We start from the raw sequence: 23,676 nt of genomic DNA, 5'->3' as shown, positions 1-23,676 counted from the left end.
ATGGCTGCCAATGACCCAAACCCAGAACTCCAGGTAGCCTCTGCAGCCTGCCAGCACACAGTATGCATATCACACACGTCTGTCCCTTTCCCATCAGCTCCAGCCTGACAGCAAGCAGCATAGCCCTACCTTCACTGGTACAACATACATGTCCCATTGAAGCCCACAGGTGCAGACAGGGAGCTGGGTTGGTTTGTGACAGCAGCTCCTATCCAGTCAGGGGCCCCGGCATCCTGCATCAGCTCTGGCCACAGCGAGCAGTGACAATGTTCTGTCACTGGGTGCAGAGTCCATCTAGCATTCCCAACGCCAGCCTGTGTCCCTGCCAGGCAAAACCCAGTGGCGCACAGGGCCAAGTGAGATAGGAGCCCCAGGCATGACAGGGCAGCCAGAGCTGGGGCTGTGGGGCGGCAGCTGAAGGCTATGACAGTGTCCACCTAACCAGGGGCGAGAGGGGATTTCTGCTTGGGGAGCTGATGGGAAGGAACACTTGCTGCTGCAGCGCTAAGTCACAGGGAGGAATTACCTTCCAGTGGAGGTGTGAGGGATGCAGTATCCATCCCTGTATCGTACAGCATCTCCCCCTACACTGCTATTCTCAGGCAGCGTGGGGATACCCAGCCACCACTCACTGCTCCTGCCTGCATCCCCACTGTGACCAAGTCCCTCCTTCCTCCGCACCTCAGCCTTCCCCGGCACAGCACCCCTGAGCGCACCGTCCAAGCGGGAGCGCAGCGTCCCGCAGACACCTCGCTGTGCCGCCAGGCCTGCCCGGGGCAGGGGCCCGGTGCTGGCACGAGGCCCCACAGGGCTGCCCGGGGCCGGCGAGCAAGCGGCGGAGCCGGGCGGCGCAGTCTAGGTGGTGCTATTTCTCCACTTTTGCGCTGGATGGGTTTGGGATTTTCCTCTCCCATTCGCCGCCTTCCTCTCGTCTTCTTCTCCTCTCTCTCCTTTTTTTTTTTTTTTTTTTTTTTTCTTTTCCTTTTCTAAAAATACTTGACAGCGATTGAAAGGTCCCTTTAATCGAGGCCACAGAGCCCTTATTAAGGGCACGGGTCGGGGTGCTGGGCCGTGCCCGGCATAACGGCTTCATTAAACCCTGCAAAAACTAATATTTATGGAATCAAATTTATGGAGGCCGAGGCCGAACTTGTGGCCTTTAATGTGTGTCGGGAGCTCAAATCCAGCTGGCTCCAGGTAGGAGGGGGTGGGGACAGGGAAGGAGACCCCAGCAGGACAGGATGGGACAATGAGCGGTGACACTCCCTGGAGCCGGTGGCAGCCCCAGGCTGGAGTTTTGGGGGCCGGGGTCCCTGTGGTGGCGTGGGGGGCATTGGCAGGCCTCTTTTTCTCATGATGTCTTCACTCTCCTGGTTTTATTTGTTCCCCCCATCCATGCTCTTGCAGGCCCACATTCCCTTGCCTTGGGAGCAGGGTGAGTGGAGCAGGATCTGCCCCTGCAGCAAGTCTTTACCCCTAGCCCTTGCTTATGGGTGCTCACCCATCCCTTGGCCACAGGGCCACAGGGCTCCATAGGGGGACACACTGCAGCAGAACAAGGCTCTTGAGCAACACCCTTGCAGCATCCCTGGGACTGGCTCCCCTGGGAGAAGCAGAGGCACAGCCCAAGTGCAGTTGGTACCCAGGATGACTGAGGGGCGCAGGTGCTGGTTTGCATTAACCACTCCCCTGTAGAGTCCACCAGTCACTGGCACAGTTGGGATGCGAATGTGCCTCCCCCCATATGATGTCCCTGCCGCACCAGAGGACACAGACAAGCCAGGTGCCCTTGCTGGGGCAATAAATCCTCCTCCTGCATGTACCTGCATGCACAGGGGAGCAGCATGAGTCCAAGATCCAGCATGGAGCAGAGCAGCTCCCATACCAGGAGATGGAGCCCACATGGTTGGTGGGTTCCACGTGTTGCACAAGGGGAAAACCTGGTGACGGAAGACATACGAAATGGAGAGCTGCAGAACCATTGCTACCCTGATCCTACCCCCTGAGCTGCCAACAGCACCCTCCCTGGGGGCAAGTGCCTGGCAGGCAGACCCAAATCTGAGAGGAAAAGATGCTGTCAGGTGGGAGAAAGAAAGATTCATAGCTACAGCTGTCAGCACAAGCTACCATCCCACGGCATCCCCATCTCACCACCCACCTTGCCCTGCATGCTGCTCTCTCAGAGAGGAAATACGAAAAGCAACTGGCTGCTCTCGCCCTGGCACTGGCTGGCCATGGCCCAGTAAAGACCCTTTCATTCCCCTTCTACAGACACAGGGCTGCTCTGGTTGTTTTTGTTTCCCCCTTGCTGTCCAGGAGAGCAGGCAGCGGGACTCTGCTGGCCCAGCCCCAGGGAGCGGGTCAGCCAGAGGCACAGGTCCTGCCCCAGGACAGTGGCACCATGAGCTGCAGCCTGCCCGTGGCAGTGCTGCCTGGCCACAGGAATGTGATCCCAGCCCCAAAGGAAGCACTGTGGACACAATGGCTGGAAAAGGAGAGCAGAGGTTAATGGATGAATGGATGGATGGATGGATGGATGGATGGATGGATGGATGGATGGACTGGGTGTGGAAGGGCAGAGGTGGTGCTTTGTTTCCAGGGAGCATCTGAAATGTGTTCCAGGGCTGCTCTCAGGCCTGGGAGCTTTCAGTGTGTGGGTGGCTCGGTTGTCCCCAGCCCCTTGAAGGCCAGAACCCCCTATATCACCTGCCCACTAACCCTGGGGGAGCTACTGCAAATGGAGGATGCCTCTCAGCCCAGCCAGGCTGCCTTTGCCAACCTGCTGCTGCAGGAGCTTCACCTAGTTCCAGGCACCAGCACATGGTGTGTCCTTGGCGTGGGACAAGGATGCTGTACCCCAGGATCTGGGAGTCCCCTCATGCACACCCCATGTACTGGTGCTTAGGGTGAGGCACAGCAGGGGCTGGGAGCTGCGGTCCATCCCCACAGCAATGAGCCATTGTCGTCTCCTCTCTGTCCTGCTGCAAGCTCTTGGACAGCAGGAATGATCTGAGGGGGACCCAGCAGCACCCGGGCCTACACCCCTGCCTGGACACTTCGGGCCGAGGTGGGACAGAGCAGGAGAGGGAATCTCACCCAGACACAGCCCTTTACTGCAAACCAACAGCAGCCAAACCCCACAGCCCTGCCAGGGCACGGCTATCCCACACCCACCCAGCAGCATGCCTCCCACTGCCCCCTGCGCCAGTACTGGCTCCACCACGAGGCAGCCTGAGCAAGCTCTGCACCAGGAGAGAGGTAGAAAAGAGGTTCCTGAGACATGGTTGAAGAAAGGCGATGCCCCATCTCCCTGGCTGGAGACACCTCGAGAGGGAACCATGAGCTGGGCAGGGTCTGCCAGGTGATGCAGGAGATGCAGGGGACCCATGGGTGCTTTGCACTGCCTCTCTTGGATGCTGGGGGGAGCAGAGACCTTCAGGGTGGATGGCATCGATGCTTCAGCTGAAGAGCCCTTTCGCCTTCTTTGGCTTGGTCTTGGCCACAGGCAGCCGAGGCTTTTGAGCTGGGGAGGAGGTCGGCTGGAAGCAAAGGGGAGGCACTGTCAGTCTCCCCCCCCGGGGGTCACACAGGATGAGTGCATGTGTGCAAGCAGTGACACTCCTGTTATCAATGTGGGGAAGTGCAAATCATACACATGTGCAACCACAAGGTCCCCAGCTAGGGTGCATGGGGTACAACGTGCTAGGAACCAAGCAGAGACGCCCTGGCTCATCCTGGAAAAGCATGGGGCTGGGGTGTGAGGGGGGAAGGGAGGTGCAGGCCTCATCCTGCCATTGGAATGCAGAGGCTATTTCTAGAGCTGTACTCACTGTGATTCCCTCACTGGAAGATGCTGTTTCATCTTCCTGGGATGGAGGTGGTGGATGGGGATGCCCTGTGGTTTCTGCAGGAGGTGCCGGTTCCTCAGCATCCTCTGGTACCAGCAGAAAGAGATGCAATTTAGGATTGAGATAAGAGAGCATGGGGCCAAACCCTCCCACCAGGAACGGTGCCTGTGTGTGGAGCTCAGCCCATGGGGGAAAGCAAACGGGAAGACTGCTGCATGGGGTGAGCTGCACCCAGGAACCCACTCCCATTCCCAGGGGATTGGGGGCTCAGCCACAGTGGAGACCAGTGCTTCACGCACTCCCCATCCCACAGCCAAGGAGCTCCTCACCTGAGTGCTGCCGTTTCTGAGCTTGCTTGGCCTCCTGCTGTGTCACTGCCATGTAGAGCTGCTGCAGAGTGGAGGTGAATGCCTGCCCTTCTCCAGCACTGCAGATCTGGGGCAGGCTCTACAGGGAAAGAACAGAGGCATTATCAGCCTGCCAGGAAATCACCTGCCAGGAGCCACTTCCTACAGGACACCCTGCCATGATGGGGCAGAGAAGGGGCCATGCATCCGTCTGCCCACTGGGATCCATCTGCTTCACCCCAAGGACCACAGCATGGCTTGCGGGGCCAGCTCTGGCACTGAGCAGGCTGTGGCTGCTCCCCAGCCATGCACACACGAACACATGCGTGTGCACACATGTGCCTACCCGCTCCGGCCATTGGGCTGCCTTCCTATCCCAAGGCTGACAGCCGAGGCTTGCGAGTCATTCATCAAGCACCCGAGATAAGATCGCAAGGGAAGGGCTTCGGCTTCCCTGGCTGGAACAGCACAGGGGTCACAGCTCGCCAGTAAGGCCAATGAGCCTTGGGCAGGGGCAGGACCTCGGCATGAGGTGTGGACAGGGAGGCCCTGCCTGTCACAGCTGCCTCCAGAGACGTCTATGCAGGCAGCGCAAGCATCCCTGGTGGCTCCATGGCGAGTGAAGGCGATGTGATAGTGAGATGAAGGATGCTCAGGTCTCAGCCTACCAGAGTAGCTCCTGCCTCCCTGCACACCTTTTTGCTCTATCCAGGCTTGATGCAGGGAAGCCCCCCTCCTTCTGCCAGGGCTGCAGGATACCAGCCTCACAGTCTGGGCCATGCCGATGTGCACGGGGGACCTTGGCTAGCACGATGGGGAGGCTGGGAAGTCGGGCAAGTGCCACCCCCCCACTGGGAACATAATGCAGCACATAGCTTCAAACACGTGCAGGGACAGGGAAATGTGTGTGTGCCCTGGAGGGGGTGGCTGCACCGGGGTGGGAGGAGCAGGGCATGTGTGCACACATGCAGGTGAGCGTGAGCGTGTCTGCATGCAGGGGGACTGCAAGCACAGCTCTGCATAGAGGAGCATGGCTCTGGGTGCATGCGTGGCTGGTTGTGTGGTACTCTGTGTGTGTGTGTGCGTGTGCGTCAAAGGTCTGCGCACTAATCTCTGCTCTGCTCCACACCCAGACAGCAGGGGAACAAAGTGTAACAGATAAGGCTGGATCCTCTCTGGGCCGGGGGAGTGGGGAGGGGACATCGACGCTGAGACCTGCTCAAGGCCAGAGTCCAAACCTGGCCCCAGCTTTCCTGTGTCAGAAAGGGCAGGCTGGGCCCCCTTGCTGCTACCTGCCAGATGGGAGAGAGGGCAGGGCTGGTGGCAGGGTGGGGTGGATGGTGCCCAGAAAGGTCCCTTTTGCTGGGTCCCATACCTCCTGCTGGACCTGTGGGCATGAAAGGCCCCTCAGCCGTAGGACACGCAACAGTGTCTGCTTTTTGGCCAGCTTCTGTGCCACAGGAGGGAGTGATGCTCTGGGCCCAGGATGCTGCCAGCATCCCCAGGATTGCAGGCCACTGGGCAAACACACCTTGCAGTGCCTCCTTGCCTGGCCCACCACAAGGTGCCAGGGAGAAGGAGGGATGCTGAAGACCTGGCACACCCTGAGGACGCTCTGGCCCTGGGTGTCTCGCCCCATAGGTTGCACCTGAAAGTTGCAAAAGCAGCATCTGAGGCTGGGAAGGCGACTGCACTTCAAAGGCAGGTGAGGGGCTGGCAACGGGTGGCCAACACAGCCCAGATCAAAGGCAGAAGCTGGAGCCATAACTCACAGAAAAGCAAACAGCAGTTCCCAGGAAAGCGAGGAATGGTGGTGGAGTGAGCAAAGTGTACTAGATGATAGCACTGCATGGGTCAATGCCCCAGGAGGGCAGGAAAGTCCCCTGTGGAAACACCGAGCCCTGGGTGCCACTACCCTTCTGCCTACCCGCTTTCCCTGCCACCAAGGGGGCCCTGGGGAGTGCCAGGGAGATAGGGTAGCCTGTGTACCCAGGCGTAGGGTGCTGCACACCCCAGCCAGGATGTGGGCTGCAGGGCAGGATGGCACCTGGGACATGCCCTGGGCCCCATGGCTTTTCAGGTTGCTCCTCTTCCCAGCATCCAAGCAAGGATCCAAGCAAGCATCCAAGCAAGGATCCACAGCTGCTGTCTCGGTGCTCAGCAGCAGCTGCCCAGAGCCAGCACAATGTCCCCATGGTGTCCCTGGGGATGGGGCAGTGTTGTGGAGTGCCAGCTGTGCTTGCAACAGCCCAGTATCCCTGAGACTGGTACATGCACAGACGCTGGGGTGGCACCCTGAGGAGGCACTGGGAGAGGAATGGGCATCCTCGGTGGCACAGGGCTTTGCGGGTGCAGGATGCCAGGTGCCTATGCCTCTGGGAAGAGTCCAGCTCTGGCAAGCCCAGGGTGGAATTTGGGAGACACTGGCCACCTCCTGGCGCTGCCCTTTCCGGCAGGCTCAGAGCCACCGGGCTGCCGGAGCTGATCTACACCGGGGATGGGAGGGCCGCACTTCACAGCCCCAGTAGGAAATGGGGTTATAACCAGAGCTGGAAGTGTTTCCCTGCAGAGCCCTGACTCAGCAGGGAGCGGAGCGTGCTGTGCCAGCCACCGGCCACCTGATGGCCCCGGAGGCTGAGAGGGACAAGGAGGTGTCCCCAGAAGGGGCTGAGTGGGGGACAAGCCCCGAGTACCTGTCAGTTTCCCCTCCCACCTTGCCCTACTGCCCCAGCACATCCCTGTGCTGAACCCTGATGCAGCCAATTTCTTGTTCCACTGCAACATCAGCCCTGGCCTCCAGTCACTTGTTTTTCTCTGATTACCCATCTCCAGGATAAACATGATGCCTGAGGTCTGCGGAGCAGCCCAAGCAGAAAGCTGACACACAGGAGCAATGCCCAGGGAGCTGGCACAGCTTGCCCGTGTGTTATGACTACCTGGCCACAAGGCCAAGCAGGATGCCACCGTATCAGGAGTGACTCAAGGCTGCGACAGCAGTGTGGGAGGCTCTGTAGCACAGCCTGAGCTACGATTAGCCCAGCCGGGGGGGGCTGCCTGGTGAAGGGGGAAAAGCCACACTCGCCAGCAGCCCTGTAGTGGTGGGAGCAGTCACAGAGAGCTGGGCTGCAGCCTCACTCACTGCCCCCCATCCTGGAGAGCTCTGCTATGTGCGGTATCCCAGTGGGGAGGGGGCTGGCAGGGCTAGTGGTGGGCAGCATACAGCATCCATCACCCATGCATCCTGCCTTCCCCTGCACCTGCCCAGACTCCCTTCTCAAAAGGCCACAAGTGATGGCAATTTGGATGTCCTCTTGACAGCGTGAGCAGGAGGGGCATGTCACCCAGGCCAGCAGCGTGCCACTGCTGCAGAAGCATCACCTTGTCCTGGGCAGGGTTTGCAGGCAGCCTGGGTGTGCTGGGCCCCTGCGCCGGTGCCAAGCACCAGAGTCTAAATCGGTCGTGCTCAAAGCTGGGGACTGACCCTTTCATTATCACACCAGACGCTCGAAGCGGTTACCAGCTTTCTTCACTACAAACCCCACATTCCTATTTTTTAATATATTTTTAACTGGAAAACAGAGCAAATGGGGCCTGTTTGGAAATTACAGCCTGGCTGCTGTGGCTTGTATGTCAGATCTGCCCACATTCCCATGGCCGGCCTCAGCACATGCTCCACTGAGGCACACTTAATAATTCCTGTTGGGGCTGGGAGCCAAGGGGTGTTGGCTGGGGGGGGGGGCATGGCTTCTCTGGGCTCCCCCTGCCAGTGGGCTCCGCAGAAGCGGCGTGCTGGAGTTGTGACCCAGGAATGGCACATCAGCTCTCCATCGATGGGCACGGCCGCTGCTGCGCTGGCATGGGCGAAGCCTGGCAATGCTGCAGCTGGGGAAGGGCTCCATGGCTGGGGCGTTCCTGTGCCTTGTGGCCAGGCTGTCCTCAGTGCTCTTCCCTGCTTTGTACATGCTCATGGGAATGGGGCTGGCATGGCTTGCTGGATGGTCGCTGGGCATCTCTGCCTATAGCTATGCCAGTGTCGGTCAGGCTGGGGAGGGATCAAGCCCAAGATCTGCGTACATGAGCACTGATCTGTGCTAGCCACTCACCCAGCCTTTGCAAACACCTCCAGACCAAGGGATCCCCCAGGATTTGCCTGCAGAAGGATAGAGATAGAGGGGGTTGAACTGCTCATTTCCAGCTTGGACTGAGGTCAGGAAAAGGGGCAGCTAATTCCCCTGGGATGGAGCAGGGGGAAGCATCAGCATCGGCCAGGCTTCCCACCCCAGCCCCCTGGTGGGGCAGTGACCATCCCTCTTAGGGGCAGAGCTGCCCCAGAGCACCCTGAGCTGTCTCACACTGACCACTGATACCCTTTCCCAGCCCCCCTGGCCCTTGGATCTGCTTGTACACTGCTGCAGCAGTCCCTGAGGCCCTGCGTATCCCAGCAGTGGATGTTTGAGGGACCTGCCCTGATCTCGCACTGTCCCCATCACCCCCTACCACGCACGGCCCTGGGGACACACCGCAGCAGCGAGGAGAGCTGGCAGTGCTGCCAGCCCGCCCAGGGAGCAGGCAGGGGCAGGATGGCCTGGGCTTCCCAGGCAGGGAGCCAGGCTGAGCACACCTGGCAGGAAGCGGCAGTGCCGGCAAGGGAAGGCAGCCCAAGAGCTGCCGAGAGGTGAAGGGGTCACTCGAGGAAGAGCTGGCGGTGAGGCCGGGATGGAGCAGCCCAGCCCAGCCCAGCCCAACATGGCACAGCACGGCACAACACTCCTCCCAGCGCCACTCTGGCCCTGCTGCAGGCAGTGTTTTCCTTTCCTCCTGTTTTTCGGGGCCTTTCCAGCACGCAAATGTCAGGCGCATAAAGAGCGGCACTGTGAGCGGAAGATGGAGCGAGAATGCCTGCCCGTGTCTCTCTGTAAGTGCTGTCTCACACTTCATCAAGGCAGCCTTTGCAAGCGAGGCACTCGCTTAACAACCAGCAGTCTATGCTGGCCGGCGACCGCAGCAGCCCCGCTGCTCAATACCCTTTTCTTTCCTCCTTGTGCTGTTTTCACGGCTTGGGTTACAGCTTTGCTCGTAGACACTGAGCAGAGGGGTGCGGTGGCAGAGGGGCCTCTGCATTGTGCTGCGGCTGCGCTGCACTGGATGTGGGTTCTCCCCCATGTAGGGATGCAGGGAGAGGTCCTGGCCCTTCCCTGCCCACCTGCTGCTCCTTCCAGCTCCCAGGGATGAATCCCAGGGAAGGAAAGGTCAGTGGCAGTGCAGAGGTAGGGCAGGACGTTGCAGCATCTCCTCCCCAGCCACGTGAGGACCAGCCCACCAGGAGCAGCCTGGGGCTTGGCAGAGGGCCGGGGGTCGAGGGGCTCTAGCTCCTACTCCATCGCACTTGGAAAGAGGCCATTCCAACATCCTGCCAGCAAAAAAGCCACAGGCATCTGAGCCCTCCTGCTGCCCAAGTGCCAACAAACTCCCTGAAAAAGAGTGGGGTCCAGCAGCGCAGCTTTGCCTCCCTGTCTGGGTGACCCTGCAAGAACCTGGGCATGGCTGGGAATAGGATGACACCTCCAGCTTCACCCTGACCATGGGCATTTGTCCTCTCATCCAGCAGGCTGTGGGGCAACAGCAGGAGAGCATCTGGGGTAGCTGGTGTTGGATGCCAGTTTGAAAGGGAGCGGGGCAAGGAGGATGCCCTGAAGAGCAGCAGGTCTCAGCACACCAGGACTTGTGAGGACTTGCTGCTGTCTTCAGTAAGGCAGAGACAGAGGCTGATGGCACCTGTGGGCATCACCTTTGCCAACCTACCCCACCACTGACACGGGGCACGTTCTCCATGGGCCAGTGCAGGCAAGGGAGGGCCTGGGCAAGCCCAAGAGCAGAAGGCATGGAGACTTGGTGGCCAGGGTCCCTCCTGTCCCTGAGGCACAGCTCATGGAACCCTCTTCTGTGCGAGGAAGCTGGGTGGCTTATACTGCCTTGTTATTGTAGGGTGGCTCGGTGAATATGGACACATCACCCAGGTTTATTATTGTCGGGTTCCACTGCAAAGTGTGCCAGCTCATGTGGGTTGTTTATTGTCTGTCCAGGAAAACTGGACACATTGCTCTGGTTTATTATTGTAGGGTTGCTCAGGAAGCCCAGCCAGCTCATCCCAGCTTGTTATTATTGCACAGGGCTTGCGGGGGGCTGGCCGGGAAACTTCCTGCAAAGTGGGGTGATGGAAAAGGAGCCACACCTGGTGAATCACAAGGATGCTGTGTGGTGATAAGGAACAGTGAGGGGTGGGATCCAGCACCCTGCCTCCACCCAGTGAGGAGAGGCCACTCATTGACGGGCACAAACACATTTGGATTGCTGGGAACCATGGGGCAGGGAGGCTGGCAGAGGCAACAGTGTGGGTCAGGGCTGGGGTCTGGAAGAGTACCCTGCAGACACCTTGAGAAGTGAAACCTGGGGTGATGGGGGAGACCCATAGGGATGCTGCACAGCGCACAGGTGCACCCAGTGCATCTCTAAAGCCGACACAAAAGGGATTAGCTGACAGTGCTCAGAGCGGAAGCTGGGACAGAGCCAGGCAGGATTAGGGGCTTTGGGGGGAATCTGGGTGCGTTCAGGATCGGGATGAGCCAGAGGCAGGCGGCCGCTCCACCCTGGCAGCTTTGCAGTTCCTCCCAAGCAGGGGTGCAGCCGCAGGGGCAGCCCCTGGGGACACTGCCCCTTTGTCACTCGAAACTGCAGCAGGAAGCAGGGGGTCAGCAGGGCTCGCCCATGGCTGGCTCAGGCAGGGCTGGGTCTGACATGCCCTAGCAGCCCTGCACTGCTGCTGGCACAGCCATCGTGTCACCGTCACCTCCCCTTGCTCTGCGACAGCCTGTGTTTCCCAGCCCCTGGGAACTGCCCCAGCAGCCTGTGTCACCCAGGCAGTGCCCAGCTGTGTGGGGTGCTCAGGTGTCCCCAGGCAGTGCCCAGCTGTGCCGGGTGCCCAGGTGTCCCCAGGCAGTGCCCAGCTGCTCAGTGCAGATGTTGGTCCCCAGCCAGGCAGCAGGATTGAGTGTCAGGCAGGCTGTCCATGCACGGCAGCGGCGGCAGGAGGCCAGGCTGCTCTGCAAGCACACAGCCCCTTCATTCATGGCAAAAAATAGCCCCTCGGGGTGTGGTCCAGCCTGGAAAAGCCCCCTCCAGCCCTGGCCAGCCCATGTTTACTCAGTAGCGAGGGGCGGGGGGGGGGGGAAGGGCAACGCACTGGCCCCCCCCCCCGCCCACTGGGTCTGCGTGCCATCTCCCTGCCAGAGCAGCTGCTCTTGGACGAGGTTCCCCGGGTCCCCTCGCCAAAACACACAGGCTGGGGGGGGGAGGCGTGGTGGCAAACCCCTAAAAAGCACTGGGTTTGTCTTCGGGAGGAGCAGCCCCTGGTGATGTAATGAGAATTTGCCAGTGGCCACATGAAAGGAACTTGCTGCCCAGGAAATCCACAGGTCCATGCTCCACCAGACAAGCCAGCGATTCTTCAGTGGGCCAGGAAGGAAACCTCGGGGAGCCCAGGCCAAGCCTGCCCTTGCCCTGGGCACAGAGCCTGCCCTTGCCGTGCAGCCCCTCCAGGGTCTCCATCCCTACTCCACAGTCCCCCTGTATCCCTTTCTCAGCATCTACAGTTCACAGCAGCCTAATCACTGAACCAAATTGGTACCCCTGGGGATCACCTCCTACTCTGCAGTCCCCAGAGCATCGAGCCTCACCCTGTAGACTCTCAGCATCTTAATCCCTGCTCTGCAGTCTCCAGAGTCCAGACCCCTGCTCCACATACCCCAGACTCATGATCCTCTCTCTCTAATGGCTCAGGGGACAGCACCCCCATTTCCATGGTGCTCCATCAAGCTGGGAGTGGCATGTGATTTGGGGCCAGGCAGAGCTGCCACCAGACAACACCAGAAGGGGATGCAGCAGGGCAGCGGATTCTCTTTCGTGAGGGATTACGTTAGGGACAGCTGGGAACACACAGACGCAGCCCCCTGGCCCCCTCCCCAAGAGCCAGCCGGGATCTCTCCTGCTCTGGCGGGCACTGCAGACATAGGCTCTGAAACCAAATCTGCTGCCCAGGGCCTTCCCTCCCCATTTCCCATGGGCGCAGATGGATGTGATGGGGAGGCTCTGCCTTCCTGTTCCTCCCCGCACAGGAGACACCTCTGGCCTCCCATCCAAACCCAGAGTCCTAGCTCTGTGCCCTGCACACCCCTGCCCCACCATGGATTCTGCATCGCCTGGGAACTGGTGAAGGAGCTGCCTCCCCTGCTCCATTGCTGGCTGCAGCCCAGAAGGAGCCGAGTGGCACGGGAAGATCAGGATGGTTTTGATTTCATGCCCTGGTGCATCCCATGCGCCATTTTAGGAGGCTGCAAGCATCCTCCTGTCCACCTGCAGCTTGCCTACAGAGACACTCTCCTGCTCCACTTGCTCCATCTCCCCCTGCACAGGTGCAAGATGAGAAGACCTCTCCACTTCCCCAAAGGTGCCTGGGGGCCAGCATGTACCCCAAGCTGGTTCCCCAGCACATGGGGATGTGGGCAGGGAAATCCTCTGTGGAGCAGTGGGCATGGGTGCCTCCACAGCATGTGTTGGGGCAGAGGGCTTTTGGGGCCAGGTGAGTGGTGACAAAGGACCGTGTGACTGAGACCCCGCTGCCCTCTGCAGACAGAGGCAAAAGGGCTGGCTCTGAGCAGATCACAGCCTGGGACATGTAGGATGTGGGGCATCTCCATCCTCCTGGTACCCAAATCCATCCATGACAGCATGGAGGAAACAGGGCCAGCAGAGAGGAGACAGGAGCCCCCAGGTCAGCACAAGGCTCGCAGGGCCATTCCCTCTCTTCCTTGGGACCAGGGTGGGATGTTTGCTCCCGCTGCCCCTGTCCCAGAGAAGAGAGGGGACTCAGTTTCTGTGACCATCAATCAGGCACTTTTCACCAGAGCTAAAAATGCACTCGCAGAAGGAAAACAAAATAAAAACACAAAACAGAGAGGTGAAAAATTCCTTGACATTTCTGTCCTGCAATTCCCCAGGGCCGGCAGAGAGGTGAGAGCCCCCCGAGTTTGTCAAGCAAACACTTTCACACCCTCGGCCGCGCTCGGCACGCTGCCGCTGGAATGCCAAATATATATTTAAGCCCTGCTCATCAAAGGAGCCTGTTCGAAGTCGGTCTCGGGCAACGTGCATGTGGGTTTGGCCCAGAGAGAGAGCCAGAGACGCTGAAGCATTTCTTGGGGATGGGAGACAGCTTGAACACACATACACACACACACGCACGTGCGTGAGATAAATGACAGCCTTCAAGGTCGTGTGGCTGTAAGGTCGGAGGCTGGGCACAGGATACCTGCCCACTGCAGCACTCACCCTTATCAGCTCCTGTCGCACCACGGGGTGGGGATGTTTAGGCTGGAGAGAGGCCAGCAGCCATTCTGCATTCCAGCGTGCTATGAACTTTGTCAAAGCTAAATGAGCTCAGCCAACAAAGCCAGGGTCCGAGGAGACGAGCAGGAAGAGACATTCTGGGAGAGGACAAGCTTACAGGGACATGAAGGGGTAGCACCCCATGAGGAGCTGATGAGTATCCTCAGCCTGGGCACAACACCGTGCAAGAGGAAGGTGCAGATACAGTGCTCCTGCCAGTCCAGGGTTGGTGTTTGCCGTGGTGCCACAGCACCCCTGGCTGCTGCATGGATGATGCTCTGCCACCCCCTGTCACTCGCTGCACCAGGCAGCCAGCTTCAGCCATCCCGCAGGTCATTGCTGCTCATTTGCTGTCAAACCACCCTAGCCCCTTGCTTGGAGTAGCTGAGGGCAGGGGGCTGGCAGCTTCATCTACCCCACAGCTCCTCCAGCCGTGGCTTTGCTGGAATGAGCTGTTTGGGCACAAGGAGCACTTTGAGAGCGGGGCTGCAGGTAGAAAAAGGGACAGCCTTTCTGCATGGATCACTCGTGTTCCTCAACCTCCTCCCCTCACGAGCATCCCCTTTGCTGCAGATGGCCGAGAGACCTCTGCCCATCTCATGGACCACCTCAGAGTCAGAGAGATGGGGGGAGGCTCTGCCTTCCTCCTCTTCTGCATGGAGTTTGCTCCTCAGCCATGGCAGTGCCATGACACTGGCAAAGCCCCAGTGCTAGCTGCAGGGCAGGAGCCAAGATGCTCCATCCCCACCTCTGACAGCAGGTCTGGGAGCTGCCACACAGAGGCTGGAGGGCAGGACAAGAGCTCCATCTCCAGAGGTGATGAGCCAGGCTTTCACCCCTCTGTCATTGCTTCAGCCAGGAGCAAAGAGGTTTTAGCCTAAATCTTGTATCTAATCCCAGCTGACAGAGCTGCAGGTCGGGGTCTGGCTGGGGGCTGGAGCCGGCCAGGGCAGGAGAGATCATTGCCACGAGCAAACAGAGCACGACGGTGCTGTGAAATCAGGCATTACACGCCTGTCGCCCAGGGCAGGACCATCTCATCCCATCTGACTGCCCGGGAGCCGCTCTGGTTACTTCAGGGGAATCCTGGCACCGGTGCAGCCTGACCCAGCACAGCCGTGCCCCCCAGCCGGGTTCATCTCCAGGTGAGGGGAGGAATTGCTGGGCCATGGGATGGATTTCAGGCACCTGCTGCTAATAAAACACTCTGTCAGGGCACCTTCGCCCTCTCAGCCCTTGGAGAGAGGGATGGAGTTCCTGTGGTGCTGTATGGGGGGGCACAGAGGGCTGTGGGGGCTGGGAGCCATTGCCCCGACCCTGCCCCATGCTACATCCCTCTGCCCAGGCTAGCAGATGTCCCCTTGCTGCTGCAGCCCCATCCATCTCTGTCCTGGCAGGTTTGGCCACTGCAGCACAAGTTGCTCCTCGTTTTCAAAGGCAGGGAGCATGATGCTCCAAGCCCCACTGCTCCCCCATGGGCAACAATGAGCAAAGGCCTCTGTCACATGCTACTTTTTTCCAGCCCCCTGCCTACTTGTCACACTCCTCTTTCCATTTGGACTTGCCTTGCTCCAAAGGGTTCACCCACCCCTTGCCATCTCCAGACAGCAAAACCATGCCCTTTGGCTAAATACAGGGTATTTTAAAAGCCTCATCCCTATTTTTCTAGGCGTTTTCTTCCATGCACCACTATCTGTCAGCAGCAGCACTGGAAAACAAGGTACCCAGGGTGTCTGCAGCTCCACTGTGATTGTGTCAAACCTCATCTATTTGCAGTCATGCTCTCCTGGACCACCATCACCTTCCAGTCTAAAAATTGGTTTATCTTTAACCTTTGTAATAACATGCTCCAGTATATTGTCCTCTGTACGGTGCCAGGCTAGGAAATCCTTCTCTGCAACTTAAATCCCTGCCATCCCCATGGCCCTGCTCTTTGCCAGCTTTAAAGACATGAGAGGACTCAGCAAGCTGGACCATACTGGCTCCTGATGCTGCCCCCCCTTGCCAGACCCCAGCCTTTGGTGGGGCTGCTGGCTGACTGGAGCCCAATTTCCATAGCTGCTGGAGCACTGTCCAGGACAACCTTCTCCCTCCCCAGCCAGGTCCTTCCACAGCCTCAGGGGAATAGGGCATCTTTACAGCCCCCTCTGCACTGCTGCTATCTGCCATCGTCTCAAAACATGAGTCTGTCTCTGGCAGACACAACAGTGATACTGGGGGAGCTGTTTCTTTGCTCCACAACAAACCCAGCTCCTCCAGCAGCCCCAAACCAGGGTGAGCAGCATCTCCCCAAATCCCTTGCCTCCAGGAGCCAAGAGAGAACCTCTTTGAACACCTGGAAACTCAAAGGGCAGCTCTCAAGTTAGACATCAGAGCCGAGGCAAGGGCTGCTACTTGCCCTGCCCAGGCTGGCTCCTGAAGATGGTACCCGCAGCCGCTGCCTCTGTCCAGGCTGCACATGTGCAGCCTGCTCCGGTGCAGGAGAGCAGGAATCAATTACAGGGCTGGCAGAGGCAGGGCTGTGCCGGGGCTGGCAAGCGGCACCAGCTCCAGCGGCTGCAGAGCACATGGCACAGCACCGGAGGCAGCCCGCCGGCCGGCGCTGAGCACACATGTGCCACTGGCTCTTTGGGAAGAGGCAGGGGAACCACTTGAAAGCCATGGTATGAAAGCGCTGGTAAACCAGGGACACGCCTCGGCTCCACACGCTATTTATAGTGCTCCGGGTGCCCACCCTGGGGGAGTTCAACCCCTGGGGTGCAGACTTCTGCCAAGCCAGCCCTCTTGTCTGCCGTGCAGCTCCGTAGATCACCACCGGGCTCTGAAAATGGTTCCGGACCCACCTGATAGCTAAGATGCTCTAGGGTGGGCTCTCTCAGCTGGGTCTCACAGCATGGCCACATCAGCCTGCGCTGGATGCATGCAAACACACTCAGACAGCCGGCATGTACAGCAGGAATGAATGAACCAGTCCCACCACGCCAGTCTGATGACAAGAGGAGAGCCAGCCAAGCCATGGTCACTCCTTGGAGCCCCACTGTCCGGGCAGCTGTGGCTGGGCTGGGGGAAGATGTCCCTGCTCTCTCCAGGGCTGAGTGGAAAGGCTGTGGAGAGGCTTCCCTCAAGTTTGTAGGCTGGTTTCCTTGTTGCGTGGGAAGCTGTCAGGCCTTGGCCTTATGTCCCAGCACCCAGCACCTCCTGGGCATTTGCAAAGGCCTCTTGAGTCACTGCAGGCAGAGGAAAGATGAGCTTGCACTGGTGAAGCATGATTCTGCCAACCCACAGCTCGCTGGGGCTGCTGAAGGGCTTCAGGGAAGGTGGGCAGCAGTGCCATGCCTCCAGTGTCTCCCAAAGTGCCAGCCCTGCGTTCTCTTCTCCTGCCAAGCAGCATGTGCAGGCATGGCTCTGAGCCTGATCCCAGCTCTGCCAGCTGCAGACTGGCAAGAGCAAGCCACTGGGAGAGATGCCAGCACCCCTGTGACATGGCTGAGGGGTCCCAGGGCAGGGGACAAGGCAGACCCCTCCAGTGGTTCCTGGAGCATAGGCTCCTGCAGCCCCATGGGGCAGGACAACCACTGCGGTGGAGGTGACAGCCGAGGGACAAGCCTGGCAAGCACCAGGTCACACTATGACAGTGGAGATGAGGACCCTTGCAGCTAGGGGAGCCAATGTGGCCATAGCCCTTTGCCTCCTCACCCCCCTAAACAGAGGTGTGGGGGCTCCCAGCACTTCCCAAGGGCTGCGGCATGAGGATGTCGCACACACAGCGCACACAGCACACAGAGCAGTGGTGACCTCCCGGCAGGGGAGTGGGACCATGATGTGGCTGCTGCTGGCTCTGCCCCAGCTAAATTCATACCACCAACATGTGGCAGAGAAAGGGGACGGGGTGGCTCCTCCAGCTCGTCTGCCCCATGCATAGCACACGTGCCACTGCCCTCCTGGGTGCTGCCGTGGCCGACCCTGCCCGGACACCAGTGATGGGAACAGAGCCCTTCTGGACTGTCTTTTTGGCACCCGCGTGTCCTGATGACTGGCCCTGAGCGGACCCAAGTCCTTCCTCCAGCGACCACAGAGGGGAAAGTTTCCAAATTAAAAATCTAAAACTGTCAACAAGGTGCCCATGGCAGGAACCTTTTAAACTGGCCATTAAAGTTTATAAGTTAGACGGGCACCAGGAGCGAGCGGCGGATCTGCAGGAAAACAGCCGCCCCTCCTTGAGCAGCCTAACCACGGCTGTCCCCAAAGCCGCAGGGCTGACGTCACAGCATGACTTCACCTCCACCATCACCCACCGCCTGGCCGGTCCCAGCCCCGTGTTTACCCCTGCCCGTCCCCGCCGCTGTCCCTCGCAGCCCGCTTTTCCCTTTGAGGTCAGTCGGCAGCCCCGGGGCCTGGCGAGGAAAAGAGCACAGGAAAGGAAACCAAACTTCAGCGCCCACAAGGCAGGATGCAAAACACGGAGCCCCAACAGCCGCGCTGTGGGGATGGTGGGCTCTGTCCTCCCGCCTCTCCCCAACTGTGTTCTCCCCTTCCTGCCCCCAAGCTGCTGGGAAAACTCCAGCAGCCAGGGCTGTGCCTGATGTTATTCTCCCATTTTCACACAGACAACATACTCTGTGCCATCGGAAAGATGGGCTGGGGGAGGGTATCAGAGTCAACCAGTGTCCCATCTTGTCCCGGGACAATGGGATGCACCACAGTTACCTGAGAAGATCCAGCCTCTGTCCCAGGAGGTAGTACGGGGTGGTGAGATGCATAGCCTGTCCCCAAGCCCAGCTGGGAACACGTGGCCAGCCCTGGGATTTTAGCTAGAAGAGCTTTGGGAGTAGCAGAAACAGAAGCCTTGGGTGCCTGAGGCGCAGACCGCGACAGCACCGTTCCCCTCTCCACTGCCAGTGTGGGGCCACTTCAGCTCTAGACCTCTCAAAGAGGAGCCACCAGCCTCAGTGAGGTGTTGCAGGTGTATGTAGGCTGCAAGTCTGCTTTGCACAGCAGGGTGGGAGAGCAGAGAGGAGGATAAAGCACCATGAGTAGTGATGCTGGAAGAGCCCTGGAAGAAACACCATGGTTGTTTTTGGAGTGGCTATGCATGGGGACCAGTGCTGAGTCCAATCAGCCCTGTGCAAAGCCAGTGCTGCACACTGGAACTGGCTCGAATGATGCTCTCAGCTTGGAGATGCATGCTGCCAGAACATGGGTGAGAGCCACAAAAGCCACATGGGTTCAGGAGGGGCAAGGCCGGGGGCTGTGCGGCCACAGAGCTGCCTGCTGCAAGCCCAGGGCACCGGTCAGAACAGGCTGGGAAAGCCACTGTCCCCATCGGCTGCTGTTCAGAGCCACACGGGGCACATTTTCTCACTGTCACCTCCCGGAGCGGTCTGTGGGTTGCATTTATAGACTCAGCCACAGACCCTAGTCCTTGTCCTCTGGACTGCACAGTGCTGCCCCTGCATCGGGAGCATCTCAGGGAGTGGGGAGCTGTGCCAACCCCCTCTGCACCCTGGTGAGTTGGTGCACACACACAAGCTGCTTGCACGGCTCCCCTTGAGCATCAATAGATGGGGAAGCGCACACACACACAAACAGGGCAGCCTCTGCAAACAACTGCTTGTTAAGTTAAAATTAAACTCTGCACAAATATTGACCTTTGGAGGGGACACAAATCCTGCCGATATATTTACCAGCTTTATAAATGGGCCTGACCACAGTGCCCTATATGCTGAGCTGGAGGAGACGAGGGCTGCGGAGGTGCCCAAATGGGGCCCATCACCCCTCTTCCCTGAACAGGGCTCTCTCTGAACAATTCCACCGTGCCCCCAGCTGCACCCCACCCTCTCCAAAGTCTCCACTCAAGCCTGAAGGAGGAGGGATGGTGGGAATGAGGATGAGCTGGATTCACTTTTCCTCCCAACTCACGGTTTCTCAGGGGAGCAGCCGGCAGCTCATGGACACCCTGGAGCACCCAGGAGAAGCTCTTGTTCCCTCTGGGCTTGTGAAATTGGTTGATTAGAGCAGTCTTGAAGCTGCTCCTCATCCTCCAGCCATTCCAAACCTTTGCATTGACCAAAGCCTCACTGTCTGGCAAGGGCACCCACTGCCAAACCCCAGCTGCCCAGTGTTTGAGCAGGCTGCTCTGCCCAAGAGCCCATGTCCACTTTGCAGAGTGCCCAGCATGTCCTGGAGGGTTCCCACCTCTTGATGGGGATCCAGAGCTCGGGGCTCAGTCCTCTGTCTGGGATGGCTTTGGGAGCTGAAGAAACACCAGTAGCCTCAAGCTGAGGGAGCAAAAAGCATCCCGTGACAAAAATGATGTGAAGAGGAAGCACAGCACTGCTCTGTAGCAGGAAGTCACCAGAGCACTCAGAAGGGGCCAGCATGCCTAGCTGAGCATACTGGGGGATGCAGTGGGACTAGGACACTTAGGGCAAGGTCTTTCCCCAAGGATGGCTAAATCAACTTGGCTGTCATGGGAGAAGAGTCAAGTTCTTCTCAAAGCCTACACCCAGAGTAAAGCAGAGTTGGCACGATAGAATAAAGGGTGGGTATCTTTTCAGAGGGTACAAATGGCATGGCACAGGAGGCAAGAGCATTTCTCAATGATCTTAAACTCTTCAGGGCAGTCAGAAGAACTTCTGAATGCAACATGTTGCTGTTGAATAGCCGGGCAATGAAGGATGGATGAAATCAGTGCTGATAAATGCAGCACAAAGGACATGGGGAACAACCCCAGCTATGCAGTGCATGGCGCAGGGGAGACATCCCTATGTTAGCGCAAGGGGAGCACACCAGCCCGGGGCTCAGCAAGAGGACTCTGTGTGTCCCGAGGGGCCCAGCAAGAGAGAATAGGACCCTCTGCATCCTGAGGATACCAGGATGAATCCAGTGTGCGCTGGGCTGTCACTGCCCCTCAGTCCTTGGCCACAGAGGATGACAGGGCAGGGGGCACAGGGTCCAACTGAGCATGCACCAGCAGGCAGCAGTGCTTGGTGTGCAAGAGGGATGATGGAGGGTGGATTTAGAAGGTGGCTCCATGGAGCTGAGTGTGCAAACCCATGCACAACCAGAAGACGGGTGCAAAGAGGGTGTGCACCAACAGCAGTGCGTGCACTGGCTGGGCAACGGGAGGAAGGCTTGTGCCCGTGCTGGCTGCCTGGTTCCTGGCCCCAGGGATGCAGGGAGGAGAGCGCGGCACATACAGCAGGGGATGCCCAAGTTCCAGCTTTCGGAAATACTGAATAGAGTCTTATTCAGGCTGATGTAAAACACTGTTAAAACACACAAAAATCCTTTGAGTAATGGGCGAGCGGGAAAGAGGCATCTATAATTAACAGTAACTGTTCGAGACGGTCGCTGCCCAGAGACGTGTACTGTGCAAAACCACTTGAAAAGGCCTCATCTGAAAGGCGAAGCCTGGGGTTTTTCAGAAAGCCCGTCATGTAACGATCCTGGCCCTTCCAAAATAATTCTGCCATATTAAAAAAACCCAAAACCTCAGCTTAATCACCCTGCAGCACTGGGACTGGAGAGCTCTGAGGAGAGCACAACCGGCTTCCAATTAGAGCCTCGTTAGAAAGGAAAGCTGGGGAGCTATTAGAGAGTGGGCCAGCAGTGAGCTGAGCCAGCTCCCAGGAGACCCACTGCAGGAGGGGTGTCCCCACCGACTCTGCCACTTCTCCCTCTCTGTGGGTGCCCTGGGACCCCAAGGGTGGCATGGTCCCAGCTGTGGGCACTTGGCCTGAGCAGATGGAGAGAGATTGCTGCAGTTGCACTCCTAAAAGCCTCCTGGGGATGCTCATGGGGCTGCTCATGGGGCTGTGCAGGAAGCACCAGGGATGGGAAAAAGGGGAATTGGGGCTAGAGGGATGCTGCAACTGGAGAGCGGAAGTGAAACAGGGGCCTGTGGACTTCTATGCCTCCTCCCACCTTCAGGAGCACAGAGCTGGGACCAGGGACTGCCCCAGCCTGCAAGTCCCCATGACACCAGCATGGAAATTCCTGCTCTGCCAAGCCCTGGGTTGCAGCTGTAGATGGAGACGACAGTCCCAGTCCCACTGTGAGCACATCATCCTCCTGCCCCTGACACATATCTTGCCACCTTCCCTGGGCCCTGGCTTCCCATCACCTCCCACACCAACCAGTGTCTCCCAGTGCCCAGTGTGCCTGCAGCCCAAGGGTGGCTCGTGCAGTGGCCACAGCCAGTCATTGAAGCACCAGAGCCCAGCGAGGCTGGCATCAGTACTGGAGCATCATCACCCACAGCACAGGTTCAGCCACAGCGTCCACTCCAGGCCATTTACTTCGTCAGCTCTGACTTTTGATTGTGCCCACCAGCCCTGCCTGGGCCAGGGCAGTGGGCATCCATCGCCTGCCTGCAGCCCAGCTCTGTGGCAGCCGGGCAGGAGGCATGCTGCCCAAAGCAGCCTTCCCTTCCCATCCCACAGCCTGGGACCCATCCAACACAAAGTTAATTTCTAACCATGGGTAACCACGAGTGCTCGAGCTGGGATGATTTATCCCCTATCTGCCTGGGTCGGATTTATGAGCCACACATCCCCTAGGCTGTGATAAAGGCCATGTCTGTGCTCCTCCATTGCCCCCCCTTTCCCATAGCCCCTCTGAGCAGACTCAGTGTCCCCCTCCTTGGCCACCCCCCCCCATTTACAAGCCTTCCCCCAGCACGGAAACCTGACAGCCCACAGAAGAACAGTAAACAGCACAGAAAATAGCACATGCTGGAGGCCAAGGAGAGACACACTGACCGGGGAAGCCACAAATGGTTCCTGCTTTCGGGACCTGTTCAAGAAAACAGAATGGGATGTACCCTGGGCTCCCACCAGCCTTCAAAAGGGGAGAGGGGAGCTGCTATTAATAGCTGAGCTGAGGCACTGCTTGTATGCAGGTCTGGGTTGCATGGTGCCACAGCTGTGCCAGGGATGGCCAAGCAGCAAGGAGCAGTCCCCGTGGCATTGGCAATGCTGGATGGGGGTGGGCATTTGCCCTACAAATGGGAATTCACATGCAGAGTGGAAAATTCCTCATCTCATCAGTCCAGTGTGAGACCAGGAAAACTGGGAACCCAAAGTGGGGCCAGGGTATGTTTGCCCCTGCCAAACAGCACCAGGCATAGGAGGGCTTATCCCTGCATTCACTTGCCCCAGTCCATCCTCCCCTGCAGGCAGTGCTCAGCAGCCTAGGGGCTGGGCACAGTCTCATGGGGATGCCCCAGATTTGGACTTCAGGCTGCTCCAGGGTCTGACCGCAGTGGTGATGAACGTATGTGTTACCTGGCTTCTTTTTAAACAAGGTCTGAGGTTTCTCCACCTGTGCTGGGAACACGAGCAGCTCCTGAGCAGAGCTGGGCATTACTGCAGGGCCAGCAGCCTCTGCAGCATGCCAGAATGTGTGGAGGGCTGCACGAACCTGGATCAATTTTCTGACCCTCTGCCAGCCAGGGGCTGCCTTGACCAAGCTAAGATTCTCTGCATGCACCGTGGCAGCCAAGATGCCTTGTACGGCAATGTCACTGCCCCATCAGCCAGGATGGCATCACCCGTTGCACCACCACCAAGGGCTTCCAATCCCTGCAGCCAGCTGGATGCACAGCCCAACAGGCAGGCCAATGGGCCAGGTCCTGGCAACCTGGCCATACAGATTGTGGTCCTGAGCTTCACCAAGCAGCCCAGCCCAAAGCAGCCTCCTGCCGATGGTAGCCAGCTGCAGAAGGAGCATGGGGCAGCAGTGGCAGCCCTGGGATTTGCAGGATGAGGCTGCAAGGAGCAGGATGATGAAGCTGCTCACCAGCCCCCTGCCACCCCCAGCCCTCTGCTGTGCTGATAGTGGCAGCCCCAGCAAGGGAGAGAAGAGAGCCTTGTTCTGGCGCCAAGACTAAGGCAATTCAGTGCTGTGCTCCCCTGAGGTTTCTCGGGTGAAACCTGGCTCTGTAATGGCTGTGTCTGTAAAATGTATGGAAATGCCCATAAAACCTGTATCAAATGCTATATGGATATATATGGATATATGGGGAGAACTATGAAATT

At 58.7% G+C, this 23,676-nt stretch overlaps 1 protein-coding gene across 1 annotated transcript in view; it reads right to left on the bottom strand.

Moving 5' to 3' along the window:
• Nucleotides 1–3,458: 3,458 nt before the first annotated feature.
• Nucleotides 3,459–23,676, bottom strand: part of NHEJ1 (non-homologous end joining factor 1) — a gene marked incomplete at both ends in the record, with an annotated part of 42,909 nt that continues 22,691 nt past the window's right edge. The window contains 3 exons of the mRNA XM_080620556.1: nt 3,459–3,539; nt 3,831–3,934; nt 4,178–4,295. Coding sequence (XP_080476682.1) covers nt 3,459–3,539; nt 3,831–3,934; nt 4,178–4,295 — 303 coding nt within the window. The remainder of the gene's footprint in view (nt 3,540–3,830; nt 3,935–4,177; nt 4,296–23,676) is intronic.

This window comes from Psittacula echo (assembly GCF_963264785.1).
Source record: "Psittacula echo genome assembly, chromosome: 6".
NCBI lineage: Eukaryota > Metazoa > Chordata > Aves > Psittaciformes > Psittacidae > Psittacula > Psittacula echo.
The sequence above is the reverse complement of the archived record's forward strand: the minus strand, read 5'-3'. Positions and strand labels throughout refer to the sequence as shown.